This window comes from Camelus ferus, chromosome 31, assembly GCF_009834535.1.
Source record: "Camelus ferus isolate YT-003-E chromosome 31, BCGSAC_Cfer_1.0, whole genome shotgun sequence".
Lineage (NCBI taxonomy): Eukaryota > Metazoa > Chordata > Mammalia > Artiodactyla > Camelidae > Camelus > Camelus ferus.
Window position 1 is genome coordinate 13,510,431 of NC_045726.1, and position 19,941 is coordinate 13,530,371.

General features: G+C 45.9%; 1 protein-coding gene across 9 annotated transcripts in view; it reads left to right on the plus strand.

The window, feature by feature from the left end:
- PEBP4 (phosphatidylethanolamine binding protein 4) overlaps positions 1 to 19,941 on the plus strand; it is a 228,156-nt gene that overhangs the window by 24,546 nt on the left and 183,669 nt on the right. For 4 of the 9 annotated variants that reach the window (XM_032471080.1, XM_032471083.1, XM_032471084.1 and 1 more), the window contains one exon: positions 19,793 to 19,929. In XM_032471080.1, coding sequence (XP_032326971.1) covers positions 19,793 to 19,929 — 137 coding nt within the window. Of the gene's footprint in view, positions 1 to 5,652; positions 5,672 to 6,565; positions 6,628 to 9,439; positions 9,667 to 19,621; positions 19,704 to 19,792; positions 19,930 to 19,941 lie in introns of those variants that run through there. The other 5 variants (XM_032471081.1, XM_014554515.2, XM_032471082.1 and 2 more) reach the window with 5 other exon arrangements.

Here is a 19,941-nt window from a genome sequence, read left to right on the forward strand (position 1 = left end):
ATAGTGTTTCAGGAATTGGGAATTTGAGATCTGCAGATATAAACCTGTTGCCTCTTGAGTGACAGATTTCAAAGTGTAGAGTCCAGCTTCCCTGCTTTGATTTTTCAAATGAGCTTCTTCAAGTTGCAAGCTCTCCTTACTCAACCTTGTGCCTCAGTTTACCAGCATTTTAAGGAAACAAACTAGTTCATGGTTACCCTATCATACCCTCCCCTCCCACTTATCCAGAATGCAGAAGACTCACTTCCTTAGGCTATCTTCATATTTAAAGTTGTTTCCAGGTCCTTCTCATATTTTATATATTTTTGTTTATAGCTACATTTTTTCTAGGCCTTTGGAGTAGCCTCAGGGATACTCCATCCTTTGGTGAGGGGCAGACACCCACACAGCACCCCAGAGGGGAACAGTCTGGCTCTATTGCACCTGTGGGCAGTGGACAAAAGGAAAGAACAATGGGTGTACTTTCTCAGCTGAACAACCCAGTAGGGTTTGTGCTGACCATCAGAAGTCATCAAACTTTTGAAGCCAATGCAAGGTGAGTTGAAAAAACAACCCACAGCAAAACTTAAGCAGAAACAGGAGGTTTGATAATCTCCAAGTATTGCCTCACTTTATTTATTTAGTAAGTATTTAGTAATTACAGAGAGAAAAAAGAGTGAGTCTACAGAAGAGAATCCTGACCAAGTCCACCTTAACCAAGTGATCAAGGTCAATGTCATTGGTCATAGATGAACATCAGACACCCCTGATCTGATGCACTGAGAAGCACAAGTCACCTCTGCGGTATTCTTCCCAATAATGTGTGAGCTCAGTCTAACAATGAGAGAGCTTTCTCCAAAGTATCTGGCCAGTAGGCTTCAAAACTGTCAAAATCTGGAAAGACAAGGAAAGAATGAGTGTCTTAGTCCTTTCAGGCTGCAATCAGAGAATACCAGACTTGGTGGCTTACAAACAACAGACATTTATTCCTCGCAATTCTGGAGTCTGGGAAGTCTAAGATCATGTTGCAGCAGATTGGGTGTCTGGTGAGAGTCGTTGCCTGGTTCACAATCAGTGTCTTCTCACTGTGTCTTCATGTGGTAGAAGGGGTGAGGGAGCTCTCTGGGGCCTCTTTTATAAGGGCACTAATCTCATTCATGAAGGGTCTGTCCTCATGACCTAATCACCTCCCAAAGGGCCCCTGTCTAAATTGTATAGGGATTTGGTTTCAATATATGAATTTTGGAGGGAGACAAATATTCAGTCCATTGCACTTGAGGACCTGTAACAGAAGCGCTGAGGTGACATGACAACTGAATACAACATGGGATCCTGGAATAGAAAAAGACTGTTCATATACAAATTCAGGAAATCCAAAATACATTCTATTATTTAATAGTATAGTACTAAGGCTAGTTCTTGGTTTTGATAAGTGTTCTATGGCCATGCAAGACGTTAGTTAACAATAGGTGAAGCTGGGTATGACGTAGACAGAATATTCTCTGACCTATCTTTGTAACTTCTCTGTGAGTATGAAATTAACTTAAAAAACCCCTACATATTCACAGGGGTAGGTTAAGGGACTGACCAAAGGTGAGCACCAGCAGATCCCAGAGCCCTACCTTGTGTTGGTCTCCATTTGGTAGTGCACCTGCAATGGTGGTTATGATCTGACTCCTTCACAGGACCTGGAGGGAAGCTCCAGGAGGTGGTATCCCTCCATATCCTCAGTACCTGGCACAGAAGGGTACACAGAGTTTTGCTGAATGAATAAATGAATGAATGGGATCCTGGTTTCCATAATGGAAGCAGAAATGGCCTCCACTACGAAAATCTTAAGAGAAACTGCAATTGCTCATGCGGTGGGTCAGCCTGCTGTCCTGAGGATCCTGAGCATGGGGTGAAACACAAATGGTTTTGAGTGAATCTCCAGGCTGTGCTGTCTCTCTGGGCTTCTTGGATGGTTTGAGCTGCTAGTGTTCATCTGAAAGACACCGGAGAGGAAGCTGGTGCACAACTCCTGAGAAATTTGTACTCCTAGTCTCTTCCTATAGGTCCCCCTCCTTTCTTCTGGCTTATTGGTTTTTTCTTTTTTCTGACTTGATTTATGGGAGTGCTTTATGAATTCTGGATGTGGAGCCTTTATTGCCTGTATGCAATGCAATATTTTATATCTGGAGTCTCTTGATGAAAAAAAATTTTTGTCTTAAACGTAGTCCAATCTATTGATCTCTTTCATACAATTTGTGTCTTTTCTGTCATATTTCCTTCCCTACCTTAAGTGATAAAGATGCTCTCCTATATTTTCTTTTGAATGTTTTAATTTTTCTATTTTAACATTTAATTTTTTTATCAACCTGAAATTTGTTCTGTGCAAAATATGGTGTCATAATCTAATTTTATTTTTACATACGGAAATTCAGTTGTCCCAGCAGCCTTTATTGGATAGTCTATTCTTTCTCCATTGATTTTAAATGTCACTTCTGTCATGTAAGGAAGTTTGAATATGCAAATAAGATGACTGAGCGTCTGCAGTGGAAAACTGCTTTAAGCACACTCTTCTAGGTTTTCTGAGATTCTATCCCTTTTTTGACAAGCCATTTTAAAACTCACAAGTTGTAGATAATTTAAAACAATGCTGTAGATAATTTACAAACAATAAATGCTAGAAAGGGTGTGGAGAAAAAGGAACCCTCCTACACTGTTGGTGGGAATGTAAATTGGTGCAGCCACTATGGAGGTTCCTTAAAAAACTAAAAACAGACTTACCATATGATCCACTCCTGGGAATATATCCGGAGAAAACTATATTCAAAAAGACACATGCACCCCAATGTTCATAGCAGCACTAATTTTTTAACATTTATTTTATTGAGTTATAGTCAGTTTACAATGTTTTTTTTAAATTTTTTTTTAATATAGCAGCACTATTTACAATAGTCAAGACATGGAAACAACTCAAATGTTTCATCGACAAATCACTGGATAAAGAAGATGTGGTATATATATGCGATGGAATATTACTCAGCCATACAAAGAGTAAAATAATGCCATTTGCGGCAACACGGATAGACCTAGAGATCGTCATTCTTAGCGAAGTAAGCCAGAAGGAGAAAGAAAAATGCCACATGATATCGCTCATATGTGGAATCTAAAAAACAAAAGGACAAAAATGAACTTATCTACAAAACAGAAACAGACTAACAGACATAGACAACAAACTTACAGTTACCAGGATTAAAGGGGGTGGGAAGGGATAAACTGGGAATTCGAAAATTGTACCTTTGGGGAGTGATGGAAATGTTAGCTATCTTGATGATGGTAGTGGTTTCATTGGTGTATACATCTATCAAAATTCATCAAATTGTACATTTGAAATATGTGTAGTTTACTGTACAGGAACCATACCACAATAAAAGTGTTAAAAAAATTTTTTTTAATGCCAAATAACTTTTTAAACTTTTTTTATACTGATTTTTTGTTGGGGGCAGTAATTAGGTTAATTAATTAATTATTTTTAGTGGAGGTATGGGGGATTGAACCTAGGATCCTGTGCATGCTAAACATACACTCTGCCACTGAGCTATACCCGTCTCCCTCCAATGCCGAATAATTCTTGTCTATAGACGTGTAAATAAATTGTGTGGTGGAGGTTCACTTGACTTCCCTTGCCCACTGCATGTTCATTTCAATATTCCTGTTTTATCCATGTGCTCATTCTTTGGATTGCCCTTTGAACTAGTTATAAGGTCTTAAACATTTTAACATGTGTTTACTTTATATCTGCATAGGAGTGATGATTTTACCTGTTTTGAAAATTACCCTTTAGCAGTCATCTATCAAGGACATATAGCTTTAAGCAAGCCCAAAGGGAAATGATTATTTGGTAGCATTTACTTACTTTTACAAGCTCTTCCCATGTAAGCAGTTACAGTAGGATCCAATTCATAAGTGTTTAGGCCCTTTCTTTAGGAACACAGCCTTAAGTCCAAAGGCATGCCTTTTGCTTGTAACAGTACTCTGGGTGGCCAGGGGAAAAGAAATCAAACAGAATACATATTCTGATATGTATCATCAGTATAACAAGGAAACTTTCCAACATTGTAATGATGGTAGAATCAACAACAAACATCGGGAATGAAGGTGCCTGACTCAACAGGGCAAAAGACAGGAACTTTCCAGAAGCTGCCACCCGTCCGTTCGTTCTTCAACCAATATTCACCTAGTGCCTGCAAGTACAGTGCTCAGTGCTAAATAAATAGTCTCTTTGGTCTGGTTGAAATTCCAAAGGTGAAACTCACCCCATAGGCCCTACAAAGATGCAACAGGATGAGATATGATGAAGTGATAGCATGTGAGAGCTGTGACTCTGATCTGAGCAGATCAAAAAGCAAGCTGTAGTACTGCCTCCCGTCCTAGCCTGGGGGAGAGGGAGGGCTTCCAGCTCCCCCCACTGCCGGCAGGGACACATTGTCCCACCTAGTAGAGCGGGGCTGGTGTTCCTCCTGCCACCCTGTGCTCTTGAGGACATCATCCGTTAGGGCTCCAGTGGATGTGGCTGACTGGCTGTCCTGCAGAGAAGACCCTCCTTCCGGGTCCCCCTAGGGGGAAGCCTTGGTGTCATCTGTTTATAGGCTAAGGCCTGCAGGTTCTACCAATTTAGGTGATAATCTGGTGACCAAAGACAGTCTCATTACCAAGTGGCGTTTAGCTGGGGAACCCAAGACCCTCCAAAGGGGATTTTCCCAGGACCCCTGCTAATACAAAGACATAGTAGCTGCTCTCACGTAATGTGCAGCCTACTTGAGAAGGCAGGAGTGTGCGCACGTGAAAGTCAAACCATGGTTAAGTCCACTTAAATGTTGTAGGTGAGGAGGAGCACTCGAGGGAAGCTTCAAGAAGGGAATGGGCACGAGGAGGGCACCGGAGAGGTCAGATTTGGAAACAGGGTAAAGGGGGGCAGAGGGCATTCCAGGGCAGAGTACAGTAGAGTCCCCAGAACAAGCGGGAGGAGTCGAGAGGAGTCCCGGAGGCAGGCGGTGGGAGGAGCCTGATGTGGGGGCTGCTATTTCTCACGCATGCGCACAGGGCCTGGCCGGAGGCTCCCCTCGGCGCGCTCTCCTGAGGAGGCGCGGTCCGCGTGGGAGCCGCGCTCTTTCCCGGGCCAACCAGGGTGTCCCCGCGAAGGCTGCTCGTTTTAGCCACTCTTGCCCTCTCGCGCCTACCCAGAAATGCCCGGGCTGTATGTGCAGATGGGCTGGGCCCCGGGCCAGCCTTGCCAGGTAGGCCCCTTTCCTCCCGTCAGACCGCTTTCCCCTCACGGGGCCGACCCGGGAGGCCCCCGGTGGCCTGGAGGGCGCTTGAAAGTGGGATGCAGAGCTTGGCAGAAGGAGGTTGTGCAGTGAAAGCCAACAGCCGTATCCCCGTGTTGCCTGGGGTCACCTGGCAGACAGAAACACCGAATCCCAGTCGTCAGGAGCCTGCGGAGGGACGGGGCGGAGGCCTGGCGTCGGCGTGGCTGGCTTCGCGGCCCGGCCGAGCGCACCGGCGGGGTTCTCACGCGCTCCCTGCCTCAGTTTCCTCGTCAGAAAAAACGGGGATATCATCCCGTACCTCATGAAGTACCTGTGAGGACAAAGGGGGTGACATGTGGAGAACAGGTATAAGGACCACTAGCAAAGGCTCGGTAGAGGTAAGTTAATATTAATTAATCCAATGAGTTCTCGAGTACTTAGTGGCAGAATCATATTGTCCGATTATATATATAACATATGTAATATATATATATAAGACAAATTTCCTAAGTAGAACTCTACTGTAGAAAGCATATCAATGCCCCTCATTGGCGCTTTCCTCCCCACACCCCCAAAAGTTCCTGAAGCACCTCCAAGGAGCACAGGTTGAAAACCATCCCCCCAAATCTACCCTTGTCCCAAGAGCAGAATCCCTTCTGCAATGGCTCTGGTGGGGCTTCAAAGGGCCTGTGTCTAAACATTTTGCTCATGGGTCCCTGCAGTTCCCCAGGTGGCCCAGCAGGGACCTGGTCAGCCTGTCTCCAGGAGCCAGCCTGATGACGGTGGAGGCTGCCTGTGCGTGGCTTGATCCAGCTCCTCCCCGGAGCCACGGAGGATGAGGCTTCCCTCAACTCTTCCACCACGAACACTTGGGCTTGATTTGAAATAATTACACATGTAGATGCCACGTATGAAATAAACCAATCCACCCAAGTTCCCAAAGGATCCATCTTGATCTTAGCAGGTACTTTCCTTACAAAGCCTGCTCCCCAGGTAGGCATCCGGGATGACACCTGGGAGATGAGGAAGGTAAGAAGGCCCAGAAAGCCCACCCTCATTTTCCCTCTGAGGTCTCAAATGACTTTCCAGTGAAGAGCAAAACCTGGCCCCGTCCCAGGTCTGCTTTTTATTGCTGGGCTGATGTCCATGAACAGACTGAAACACCAGACAGGCTTCTGGCAGCTCCCAGTGTGCACTTGAGGTTGTTGGTTTTGGGCTTAATGACTTGGCTGCTTTCACTCCTCCACTGGGCAGCCCTATGGCATTCAGGCCTCAGACTCAGCACCGCTCAGAAGGGATTGATTGGTATGCAAAGACTTGGGGGCCCCAGCCACCAGCACCGAGCCAAGGGCAGGTATGAGGCATCGGGGTGGTTGATGTGACAGCAGGGAAACGATCAGGTGTCAGAGCCTGGGCTCAGGCAAGCTGCAAGGATTTGATGCATTAGTTCTAGTCCCCCTCAAGGAAAAAGGATGAGCTTAGTCAGCAGCCTCTGAGACTCATTGCAAATGCCCCTTCTGCTGTGAAGTCTTCCTCCTTTCTGGTCTCATTTCCTTCCGGTGCCCCTACTCTTGGGTCTGTTTTATTACGGCTCTTATCACTGGCTGCCTGGTTTTACTGTGGGTTAAGTAAATACCTGGCCTTCCCGTTAAACTGTGGAAGCAAACATTATGTTGTATTCCTCCTGGAGAAGATCCCCAGGGCTTAGAACACTTCTTTGCACGTGAGTGGGCCCAGTGGATATCACTGAATTGGCCACTATTCCAGTCACCTTTCCCAGCAGGAACCAGCTAAAGTCATCTCTAGACCCGGTTTAGACCACTGCTTTTTTCTTTTTTTCTTTTTTTCTTCTGTAGTTGCACATTGATCTAGGGGCCAGGGGTGATGCGTCTTCAGAGGTATGCAGTACTTGGCCCAGAGAGGACCCCAGTAGGTGTCTGTCAATTGAATAGATTAACAAACAGGATGAGACATGGAGAAAAGTGTCTAGGAGGGAGGATCCAAAATGTCCCGGGACCATTGCAGTTTGGGTGAACTGTGAATCAGAGATAGACCTTGTTGCAAAAAAGGGATGTTTGTGTCAATAGGCCTTTGGAATGAAGCTGGGAAATGTAAGTGGCCTAGGACCATCCAGTATGGTGTTAACATAGGCTTTGGGTTCAGGCAGGTTTGGGTTGTGATCTGGCTCTTCCATTTATGTGACACCAAGCTTCAGCTGTAAAATGGGAATAATAGTGCCCACATCATAGGACAATGGGAAGGGTTAAATTAGATAAGGCTGGTTTTGTGCTCACACACTGTTTTGCACACGGCCAGTGCTCGGTCAATGGAAGCTATCATTGTCATCGGAATAGATACAGTGGCCCAAGGCATCTAAGGATGCATGCTGGCCCCACTCCCACTCCACATAATCCTGTGTACTCAGTGCTCCAGCAATTCCATCCTGCTCTAGTTCACCAACCCCCAGAGCTCTTCTATGCCCCAGTGCCTTTGCACATGGGATACTCGTCTCCTGTTCCTTTTTCAAAGCCTTCCGTGATCCTCACTCCTGAAAGATAACCAGAACCTTTATACCCCTTGGATTTTAATTAATAGAGGTGACCTAGAGATGACAGGGAAAGGTCAATGCCATTGAAATAACTTATTACTTACAATTTCCAAAAGACAGGGGCATACCACACCACCCGGGGAAGCACCAGGGTCGATAAGGAAGCAGGAGGAATAAGGGGAATGCATGGCTCAGAGCCTTCATTATGTTTTCCATGGGTAGGAGGGGGCTGAGGCAGGTTAAACAGCTGAACAAGCTTAGATTGAGTAGTTTGAATAATGTTATCAGACTCTGGTCTGTAGAGTGGTCTCTAGTGTCTGGTGCCTGGCCCTGGGGGTGACTTAGGGCAGGGGACTTACAGGCTTGGTGGGTGAGAGTTAGATAAAGGAGGTGGTTAGGGGTATAGATTGGAAGTTGGTCAGTTTGTACACGAAAGATGTGTTCCAAGGTGAGTTGTTCACTCTCTCTGGGAACCAGCTAGCTCTGGGAGGGGCATCTCTCCCCAGCCAGCAAGACCCCCTAGGTGTCAAATCATCACACAATGCCTAAAACAAAACACATGATTAATATACCCTCCTCTTTACCCTGGGGATTCTTCTACAGCTGAACTCAGCACACTGTTGGCAGTTTTGCTGTTGTTGTCTGGATGTTTAGCCTCCTTGTTCAGCTGTGAGGTCATCAAGGCAGGGTCTGCATCTTGTTCATCTTTGTACTTTTGGCATCTGTCAAGTGCCTGCCATCAGGCTATGTTTAACACAGTGATTCTTGGGCTTGGCTGATCATGAGAATCCCGTGGGAAGCACTTAAAAAGTACCGACATCCAGGCCTTACCCTAGAGATTCTGACTTAATTCATCTGTAGTGTATGAATTTCCACTTGGGATGGGTTAATAGCTCAGCGGTAGAGCACATGCTTAGCATGCACGAGATCCTGAGTTCAATCCCCAGTGCCCCTATTATAAAAGAGAGAGAGAGAGAGAGAAAAAAAAAAAGAAAACAAGGCACTTTTGAATTTCCACTGACTCCTTGAATTTCCTGGGAGGAATTTTCCAGAAGGAAACCAAGATTGTGGACCCAGATGTAGTCATTTCAAACACAGAGGGAAACCCAGGTCCTGAAAGCCAAGGACTTGCCTGGGCATGGTCGCCTGTTGCAGAAGCATCCACTGCCTATTTTGGTAGAACATTCCCTGCTGAACAGAGTCAGCAGGCCTGGCAGACCTTGGCTTTGAACCAGTGTTGTTCTTCTGGGGCTCCAGGCCACGCTCACTGAGGAAGGGGCTCTCAATCCACCCAAAGCTAGAACCCAGTCCCGCCTCTCTCCTGTCCGTGTCTGTGAGCCTTTTGCTCTAAACAGTAAGGTGCTGTTCATCTTCCTCGGGGACTCTGGTCTCTATGGTTTAACCACCATCCCTCTGCAGCTTTCTCTTTGTGCATCCTTCCTTAGTGCCTCTTCTGCCTGCTTTACAGTGTATCTCGAAAGGTAAGAGAATTGTCTCTGTGATTTCCTCTCTTTTCCATAGATTCCTTGGACGGAGAAATGCCAGAAAACCCACCCATTCTTCTTTCCTATTCTCTCCCACCCTACCTATTAGCTCCTCCCTGGAACTCCCTGGAACTTTCTCCAACTGCCTCTCCAACGACCAACCGCTGTCTCCTTTCCTGGCAATCCAGGAGCCTCCCCGACACTCTCAGTCGCTCAACACCACCAGACCCTGATCGCCTTAAGGGCCCAAACTCTGGGGCATCCTGGAGGGAACTTGCTCCCCACCTTCTCCAGCCCAGAAACCTGCCAAGGTTTCTTGCCTCCCCGCAGCCACCACCCCACAGCTCTGGCACTGCTCTGGGTAAGTGACAGGGCTCTTCTCCCCTGTGTGAGCTATGAGGTGTGAGGCAGGGACTTTCCATTAGGACCAGCCGGAGTGACGGAGTGACAGAGAGAAGGGAGGGGCCTCAGGAATGAGAACTGGGGCCTGGAGAACTTAAGGAAATTCGTGTTTAGGGTGGTGTATCCGATTTCTTCACTCTAGTATGATTTGTGCCATTTCTATGTGCTTGTCTCTGAGCATCAAACATTTCTCCACTTTTCCTAGAAAGGACTCTTTGGCACTTTTCTCACTGCTAGAGTTCTGAGCTGGGATGAGCATTACTGATTTAATTCAGACAGGTCTTACTTAGGAAGTAAGTAACAGACTAAGGAAGTTTCCTTCCTTTGTGGGGTCCTGATTTCTCCATCCATAGGAAGAAAGATCCCAATTTCCTCCCATCTTTAAGTGTGGGGAGAATCGGAGATTGGCTCTATTCAGGAAAGAAGGGGGCTAGGTCAATATGCAGCTCTGGTAGGCTGTAAGTTCAGTTCTTACCTCCACAAGGAGAAACAAAATGTTCAACCTTCCGAGGATGACCTGGCGGCAAATGAACCTGAAAAGAGCCACCATTTCATTGCGTGTCTGGGGCCTTCCATTCTGCGGATGAAGTGATTCGTTAGTACACACAACATATGGCTAAAGAAATGGGCTTACTAGTTCAATGATTGGTTGCCGAGACCAACAGGCTGGGGCTCTTGGAAAGGAGAACTTGTGTCCCTGGAGTGAAGTGGCCCAGGCCCCTGGCTTCTGGCCACAGGTCTAGCAGAACCATCGGCTAAGAGGAGTGGTTGGGGCAGGACCAGGGCTGAGCTTTTCTCATGGAGACCCCTCTAGTCCCCTCACTCTTGGGAAATATGACTGCTAGGAAATGCAGCTCTTGAGCTCTCTCTGCCACTACCCCCACCAGTACCTGTTATCTTCTGCTTGATAAGTTAAATATCTACAACTCAAACTGTGATGGAAGGAAGGAAAGCAAGCATTTCTCAAAGATAGCAAGAATAGAAATGACATTTGGATACTTTTACATTCTAAGACAGTTTCCAGATTGGTCATCTGAAATAAAAGGTTATTAAAAAGCAATGAGTTGGAGTTGATAACGAAAAGATGGTGGCCCAAGTGCCTTTTGGGAGACTGTGGGGTTCTTTCTTGTTCTTTAGATATGAAGGACAACAGAAGGTCAGAATAGTCTGTCTTCGACGTATCTTTTTAAACTGTGCGTGCTTTTTTATTTAATTATTTATCGAGCAGCTACTATGTTCAGAGTGCTGTGGTAATGCAGGGGCAACCAGGGCCTGTACGGGATGAAATATATGCACAGAACTAGAGCAGAAGGAAGATAGTGATGACTGCTCTCAAGGGAGGAACAAACTGCCCTGGAGCTCAAGTGAGACCCAGATCAGATTACCAGAGGTGGAGGTGGGGTCTTTGGGAAGTCTGTATCCACCCCAGCCTCCCTTATTCCCTTACTTCTTTGAGTGGTAATTGAGCACCTGCTGTTTCCCAGGCCCTGTGCTAGGTGCCAGACACAGCAATTCACAGGACACATATGGTCCTTTCCCCATAAAGGTAACGGACAAACACATGTAAATGGCAAATAAAAATAGTCTAATATCTACCATCATGGTGGAAATATTGCAGATACTGGATGTAGATATTAGAGGATATCCAAAAAGTCTCCCCAGAAGAAGTGATGTTTAAGTAACACCGAAAGTATGAGCAGAAGTTTGCCATGTGGGTCGTGGGGCAGGAAAGAATGACTCTCCTTGCAGAGAGAACAGCTTGTGCAGAGGCCTTAGGGAGGGAGACAGCAGAGCTGGGAGGATGGAGAGTAGTTTACCAGGCTGACTAATTTGTCTATAGAGTGAGGAAAATGGATTCGCCAGTGTTTCAAAAGTGGGCTCTACAGAACACTAGTTCCTTAAATTTATTCGTATGTGCTCGCATGTTTGTACGCGTGTGCACTTGTGTTAAAATATATGTAACATAAAATTTACCATTTCAAGTGTACAATTCAGCGGCGTTAATTACAGTCACAGTGTTGTACAAGTATCACCACTATGCATTTCCAAAGCACTTGTTTCAGAAGAGAAGATCTGTAATCATTAAGCAATAACTCCCAATTCCCCAGCCCCTGGAAACCATTCTGATTTCTATGAATTTGATGACTCCAGGTACCTCTTATAGGTGGAAACCCACAGTATTTGTCTTTTTGTGACTGGCTTATTTCACTTGGCAAAATGTCTTTATGGTTCATTCAAGTTGTAGCGTATGTCAGAGTTTCCTCCTTTTATGGCTGCATAATATTCCATTGTATGTATACACTACGTTTTGTTTATCTAGTCACCTGCTGATGGATGCATGGGTCATTTTCACTTTTTGGCTGCAACGGACATTGGTATACAAGTATCTGTTTCAGTCCCTGCTTTAAATTCTTGTGACTGTATGTCTAGGAGTAGAATTGTTAGATTATATGGTGGTTCTATGTTTAGCTTTTTGAGGAACCACTAAACTGTTTTCCACAGTGGCTACACCATTTTACATTCTCATCAGCAATGTGCAAGAGTTCCCATTTCTCCAGCTGCTTTACAACACTTGTTATTTTCTGTGTGTTTGTGTGTGTGTGTGTGTGTGTGTGTGTGTGTGTGTTTAGTAATAGCCATCCTAATTGGTATGAGATGATATCTCATTGTTTTTGATTTGCATTTCCCTAAAGACTAGGGATGTTGACTATTTCCTCATGTGTTTATCAGCCATTTGTATATCTTCTTTGGAGAAATATCTAGTCAAGTATTTTGCACAATTTTTAATTAAATTGTTTGTTTTGTTGTTTTTTAGCTGTAGGAGTTCTTTTATATATCCTGGATATTAATCCTTTTCAGGCATATGATTCACAAGTATTATCTCTCCTTCTGCAGTTGTCTTTTCACTGTCTTGATAGGATTTTTTGATGCTAAAAGTTTTTAATTTTGATGAAGTCAAATTTATCTAGTTTTTATTTTGTTTGTGTTTTTGGTGTCATATTCAAGAAATTGTTGACAAATCCAATGTTATAAAGCTTTCCCCTATGCTTTCTTCTAAGAGTTTTATAGTTTTAGCTCTTACATTTAGGTCTTTGACCCATTTTGAGTATTCACCCACAATCTTTTGCCACAAGTGTCTGTGGGTCTGTAGTCTGCCTGCAGCTTTCATGGACAATGCCCTCTCCTTATCCCCTCTGAGATCCGAGTTAGGCAAAACAAAGACCTGTCCTTCTGGAAATCCCTGGACAGGTTAGAACATTGCAATAAGGTCTGCTCTGCACCCTCTGGTTTGAGGGAGGAAACTGGCAACTGGGCTGCAGTCTCCTCCAAAACAACACTGAACTATGCCAAGGAAGGGGTGAGGCAAAGGCATGTGAAAACCGTGTGAAATCTCCTACCATGTTGAAGGTAGCTTTTTCTTGATTGAGCATTCACTTGGTTGCTCTCAACCTCTGACTATTTCCAGAGCACTTATAAGGTTAGCTCAGCCAGCTTGGAGATATTTGTTCACTTGGTTGGTTGGTTGATTGTGTGTATGTGTGTGTGTGTGTGTGAGTGTGTATGTGTTTTGAAGTTTTTATGGAGGAATGAGAGCTTGGGTATTCCTAGTCCATCATGTTACCTGGATTGTTTTTTAAACAGCTTTATTGAGACATATTTCACATACTACATGATTAACCAAATTGTAGGTATAATTTAACGGGTTTTAAAATATATTTTTCAGTGGTTTTTAGTATAGTTACAGATGTGCATAACCAGCACCACAGTCAATTTTAGAACATTTTCACCACTTTCAAAGAAACTTCATACCCTTTGGCTATCACCCTCATCTCCCCCATTCACCCAGCCACCCATCCCCAGCTCTAAGCTAATCAACTTTCTCTCCCTATATATTTTCCTATTCTGGACATTTCATGAAAATGGGCTCATATAACATGTCTTTTGTGACTGGCGTCTTTCACCTAACAGAATGCTTTTTCCTCATCCCCCTGTCCCAGGCTCTGTAGAGGGCACAAGTTACCAAGAAGACAGGTGGGAGCAGGGAACAGCAAGGGTGCACCATGGAACAGGCAAACTCTTGGACTGGCCCCAAATTGGAGTTACACCCAACAGCCACAACGTGAGGATAAGGAGGTAGCAATATAGATGTTGGCACATGAATAGCAGAAACAAAGTTTCCCAGGACCTAGGCACCAGAGTGAAGGAAGTCAGACTAGATAAGGAGAAAAGAGAGGGGTCACAGGATTGGAGTTCAGAATGAGATGAAAGACTAGGTGCAGTGGGGGTAACAAAAAGAGTCTAAGAAGGAGAAGGGCTTGTTATCAGAATGGCTGCTTGAATTTAAGATCTTAGACATGAAATGGTTTTAGTGATGACAGTGTTTCAGAAGTTGCCGTGGGAAGAGAGGCTGGAGAGGAGGGAGGAGGTGTTGGAAGAGGTGTCCCGTGGATGCAGATATCTCTCAGGGTTGGTAGCAAGTCTTGGAGCCAGAAGAAAAGTCCCCATGCCAAGTAGCAATGTCTTCAGTGAGCAAAGAGTGCTAGGAAGGCAAATGCCACCAATTAGGATGGATTCAGATGGAGTAAGCCCCAAGAAGTTTAGATTTTCACAAGAGGACTGGGGATTCATGGTCTAGAAGCAGCAATAGGGAGTGAGGTACTCATCAACCTTACCTCTCAACCCTGAGATATGTGGGGGATGGCAGACAGAGCAGCCCCCATATAAAAGGACTTCAGGGAAGCAGATTCTCAAGGGGAAAGGGAGGTTCTGGGTATGGCCAGAGGTGGAGGTAAAGGGGTTTCAAGGGAGAAAGCAAAGTCTTCTCAGTAAATGGTGTTGGAACAACTGGATAGCTACATGCAAGAGAATAGAATTGAACCTGTATCTAACACATAACAAAAATTAACTCACAATGGCTCAATGATATAAATGGAACAGCCAAGACCATAAAACTCTTAGAAGAAAACATAAGGGGGAAGCTTCATGACATTAGATTTGGCAGTGATTTCTTGGATATGACATCAAAAGCATAGACAACAAAAGAAAACATAGATAAACTGGACTTCATTGAAATTAAAACCTTTGTGTTTATCAAAGTACACTATCAAGAAAATAAAAAGACCACCAACAGAATGGGAGAAAATATTTACAAATAAAATATCTGATGAAGGTCCATGGTTCTCACACCCGTTCCAATGTGTGAGTTTCTTCCCCCACACCAAGCAAGTCTCTGAAACCAGCTGGGTGTCCTACAGTTCCACTCAATTCTGATTCTATTTGCTTGAAGATAGCATCAGATCCCATGAGTAAGGGCTCAGTCTTACAAAACTGCCCCCACCCCAATTTCTCCTGCCAGTCGAAAGTCCAGGTTGTTACCTGGGCTTTTGACCTACTGGCTATAGATTAGAGGTTCCAATGACTGCTTTCTTGAGTTGATTAATTTGCTAGAGTGGCTCACAGAACTAAGAAAAACATCTTACTTACTAGATCACAAGTTTATTACAAAAGGATATAACTCAGGAACAGTCTCAGAAGAGATGTTTAGGGCAATATATGTTGGAAGGGGCATGGAATTTCCATGCTCTCTGAGTGTGCCACTTTCCCGAAATCTCTGCGTGTTCACCGATTCAGAAGCTCTCTAAATCCCATCCTTTTGGATTTTTCTGGAGGTTTCCTTACATAGATGTGATTGATTGAATCAATCATCAATGGCCAATAATGCAATCCTCAGCCCCTCTCCCCTCCATGGAGGAACTTTCAGTTGGTCCCCTCCAATCATGTGGTTGGTTCCCCTGGCAACCAGCTTCCGTTCTTAGGTGCTTTCCAAAAGTCGCCTCATTAACATAAACTCAGATGAGATTGCAAGGGGTTTGTTGTAAGTATTAAGATACTTTTGTCACTCTTATCACTTAGGAAATTTCCAAGGGCTTTAAGAGCTCTGTGCCAGAAATGGAATGAAGACCAAATATATTTCTTATAAATCTCAAAATCACAGTGTCTAATATCCAAAATAGATAAAGAACTCATATAACACAATAAAAAGACAACCTGGTTTTAAAATGGGCAAAAGGATTTGAATGAACATTTCTCTAAAGAAAATATACAGATAGCCAAAAGCTTGTGGAAAGATGTTCTACATCATTAGGCATTATTAAAATGCAAATCGAAACCACATGAGCTACCACTCCATGCCCACTAGGATGGCTATAATCAAAAAGAAAGAAATGCTAGCGAGGATGTGGAGAAATAGAACCCTCATTGCTGGTAGGAAGGTAAAATCTAACTTTGGAAAACAAACTAGCAGGTTCTCAAAATGTTAAACTTGGAATTACCATATGACTCAACAGTTCTACTCCTAGGCATAACTCAAGAATTGAAAGCATATGTTCACACACACACACAAAATGTGTACACAAATGTTTTTAACAGTATTATTCATAATAGCTAAAAAGAGGAAATAACCCAAATGTCCATCAACTGAATGGATAAACAAAATGTGGTATATCCATATAATGGAACATTATTCAGCCATAAAAAGAAACAAAGTACTGATACATGATATAACGTGACAAAACTGCTATGCTAAGTGAAAGAAGCCTGTCACAAAACCATGCATATAGTATAATTCCCCTTGTGTGAAATTTCTGAATAGGCAAATCTACGAAGGCAAAGTAGATTAGTGATTTCCAGGTTCTAGGGGAGGAAGAAATGGGGAGTCATTGCTAATGAGTTTTTTGGGTTTCTTTTGGGGTGGTGAAAATGTTAAGTGATGATGGTTGCACATCCTTTAGTGATTTTTATACTAAAAGCCCCTGAATTGTCCATGTTAAAAGAGTGAATTTTGTGGTATGTGAATTAATTTCAATTTTTTTTTTTTTTGATGAAGAATGAAAGAAAAGAATGAGGGGGAATTTGGTCACTGCAGTTCAGAGATTCCAGAAGGCATAAATGGGAAGGTTGAGGAGGGAGGGAAAGCATGAGAATCCGTGTCTGGGTAGAGAAAGGTGACACTTGGGCAGCGAGTGATGGGGGTGTCAGGCACAGGAGGTCTGGAGGGATGAGAAGGGGTAAAGAGTTCCAAGAGCACTGGTCCAGTAGTTCTGGGTGTCTGGAGGGACCAAGGCATCTCAGGAAGCCAAAAGGTTGGGCCTGATTGATGGTGTTGGGAGGTGGTCTCAGCCCAGGTGACCAAAGGAAGAGAAGGCAGCTTCAGGGGTGGGCACCGAGGGGTCTGGAGATGGTGTTCCCAGGGTGAGGCAGTTGAGCAAAACAGGCTGGTGATGGGCAGGGGGAGCTGTGCTCTTCAGGCCTGAACGTGGCTCCTCAAACTTGGACTCTGAGTATGAAGCCAAGTCCCCTGACTCCCCAAGGGATGGATCAGATTCAAAAACACTGAGAACACTGCATTCTGTCAGATCTCTCTGTACGAAAACAAGCCAGAGAAGTTTAGATAAATAAGCCAAAGGGATCCAGGGCCAGGGGCCAACCTGAGTGGTTAGTTTCCTACTGATGTTTATAGAGTTAGGAGATGATAAGTGAAAATAAAGACTATCAGAGACAGAAGTGGTGAGTTCGTCAGACATTCAAACGAGAATTTCTTTAGCGTCTAGACCCACCAGGGACTGCGCTTGGAAAGCCAGACACAGACTAGGTACTGCTTCCAAGAAGCTTGTAGGCTGATGGGTGGGGAGACTAGAAGCAAATCGCTAAGCAGATAATTTTACAAACATATCAGAACAACAGAGAAAAGAGTAAATTGCTCTGATTCTGTATAACAGGAATCTCATGGAGCCTGGGGGATTAGAGCAGGTTTCTCTGGGGAAATGACACTTACACTTCAGGGGTAGGAAGTCGGGCATGCATCAGAAGGCCCTGGGGCGGGAAGGAGCTGAGGGTCAGGCGGAGAGCAGAGAGATGGGGCTGGAGAGACAGGAGGACCCAGATCTTGCTGAGCCTTGTGCTGCCTGGAAGAGTCCAGGCTTTATTCCAAGAACAAAGGGAACAGAGGTGGAGCCAGCAGGGACACAGCAGAGCTGCAGAAGGGGCAGTAGAGCAGAATGGTTAAGGAGGGTGGAGTCTGCAGTCAGATGGCGTGGATTCAAATCCCAGGCCAGCCACCTACTACCCATTTGACCCAGGTCCAGGTTAGCTAACCTCTCTGTTCCTCAGTCTCCCCCTCTGTAAAATGGGGTCATAATAGTACCTACCTCAGAAAATCATCATTGTGAGGACTCATTGCTGAAAGTGTGGTGCGCATGGAGTAAGGAGGAGTTGCTGACGTGAGTGGGCTCAACATGGGCATCTGTGCACGATGGACTTGCCCCTCTCTCCAGACAGCCATTCGTTACTGGGGCTACGGGCTGTTGGCACCCAGGAACGTTCTGGTTTCTCTGGTGACTGCCACTCTGAAGACAAGAGTTTCTCGGCCTTGAATGACCATTCTGGCACTGTCATCCTCTGGCTCCAGCTGCTCCAAGAGCTCCATTAGGACAGAGACCATGCTCAGGCTGTACCCCCGGGGCCAGCCCAGGGCTCGCACTAGGAGGTGCTCTTATCTGTTGCTGAGATGGATTGCAAATGGGTGGATGAGTGGATGGATCTGTGGAAGAATATTCACACTAGCCACTAATTATTGAGCACTCCCTGTGTGCCAGGCACCTTACTAAGTGCTTCACAGAAGTCATTTCATTTCATTCTCACAACCGTCTTGTAGGGAGGCTACTGGGAGACACTTTCCAGTGGCAGAGATCTTGGGAATGACCTGTGAGGGAGCCCTAGTCATACTTCAGGGAGTCCAATTATGGAGTGTTTAGTTTGTAGCCCCAAAGGAGGGATTTTGCTGAAAGTTGGGATCCTGGAAGCAGGAATTCAACCTGAAAGCAAGCTCTGCTGAAAATGATTTCTCTGAAGATTGAACCGCATGTACTTTATAGCCACCATCTCATCTTCATTAGCCAGGCACAGGGGAGACAGGGCCATTTTACTCGTCTTTGAAAGAGCAAGTGGTACATCCTAGGGAGGCAAGAGGGCCATGGGGCATGTGGCAGATTAGAACCCAGGAGTCAGCAGTCCCCCCACCCCAGGGTGGGAGAACTGCCTTTGATCCTCCCCCTGCCGTCTGGTTCCCATCAGAGCCCCACACGCTCCTGCCTGGAGGCCTGTTTCCCAAGGGCATGCAGGCCTCCCTGTCTTCCCATCCATCCCAGCCGAGTTGTTCAGCGTGGCTCAGCCCCAAGGCCCCGCTTCCTCCCAGCTCAACACTGTGCGCACTGCCCCTTTCCTGAGCAACTCTGCCGGCCTTCTTCTCCAGGGACTATTATTTTGAGAGAGTGCTGAGTTCAGCACCACTGCAAGGTGCAGCCAGATGCGCCCTTCTGTCCTCAGCTGGCCCTTCAGAGCTGGCCTCGGGGCCGGGTGACCCCCCCCACCCCGTCTCCACCTGCCCCGCGCAGCAACCCCTCCTACACAGGGTCACCGCAGCCAACCAGGGCCACTATCCCACAGCCCCGAGGCTGTCAAGACAGGTGGCAGAGGGGCTGGGGGTGGGAGAAGCAGAGCTTGCCAGGGGAACAGCCCAGTCTCACTCCTGCGCTTAGAAAACCCAGCAAGGTCAGGCTCTCATGAGGACCCCCAGAACCTGAAAGCTGGGGTTACTAGCCTCCTTTAAGGGTTTGCCTTAAAGCCGAAGGAGCAGGTTGGCCCTTAGCCGTCTGACTGCACATGGGGCAGCAGGGGTGTCAGGGTGCAGGATGAGGGGCTGTGCGAGGGGCTTTTATAAGCCTTCCTGCCCAGCAGCCTGCTCTGTGCCCTGGCAGCCTGGCAGAGTGACAGCAAAGTCCTGCTCTGATGGAGGCGGGGCCTCAGCCAGGACTGTAAGTTGAGTCCAGTGGGGAGGAGGTCCAGGTCCGCCCAAGGTATTTGTGTCAGTGAATTAGCTGCGGAGCCCAGGGAGTGCCTGGCCTTCTCCCTGCTGACCAGAGGTCTCTGTCCCACCAGGTGGACCCTTGGGCTGGGAGCTGCGGGGCAGGAAGGGTGCCTCCTGTGGAGGTCCCAGCAGCTCTGAAGTTCCCCTCCTTCCCTTCCAGGTGCCCATGGGCTGGACCATGAGGTTGGCCGTGGCAACCCTGCTCCTGGGCCTCACGATGGTGGTAACTGGAGACGATGAGGACAGCGATCCGTGTGTGTATGAGGCCCTGTCTAACAACGATGCTCTCCTCTGCAAGTAAGGCTGGGC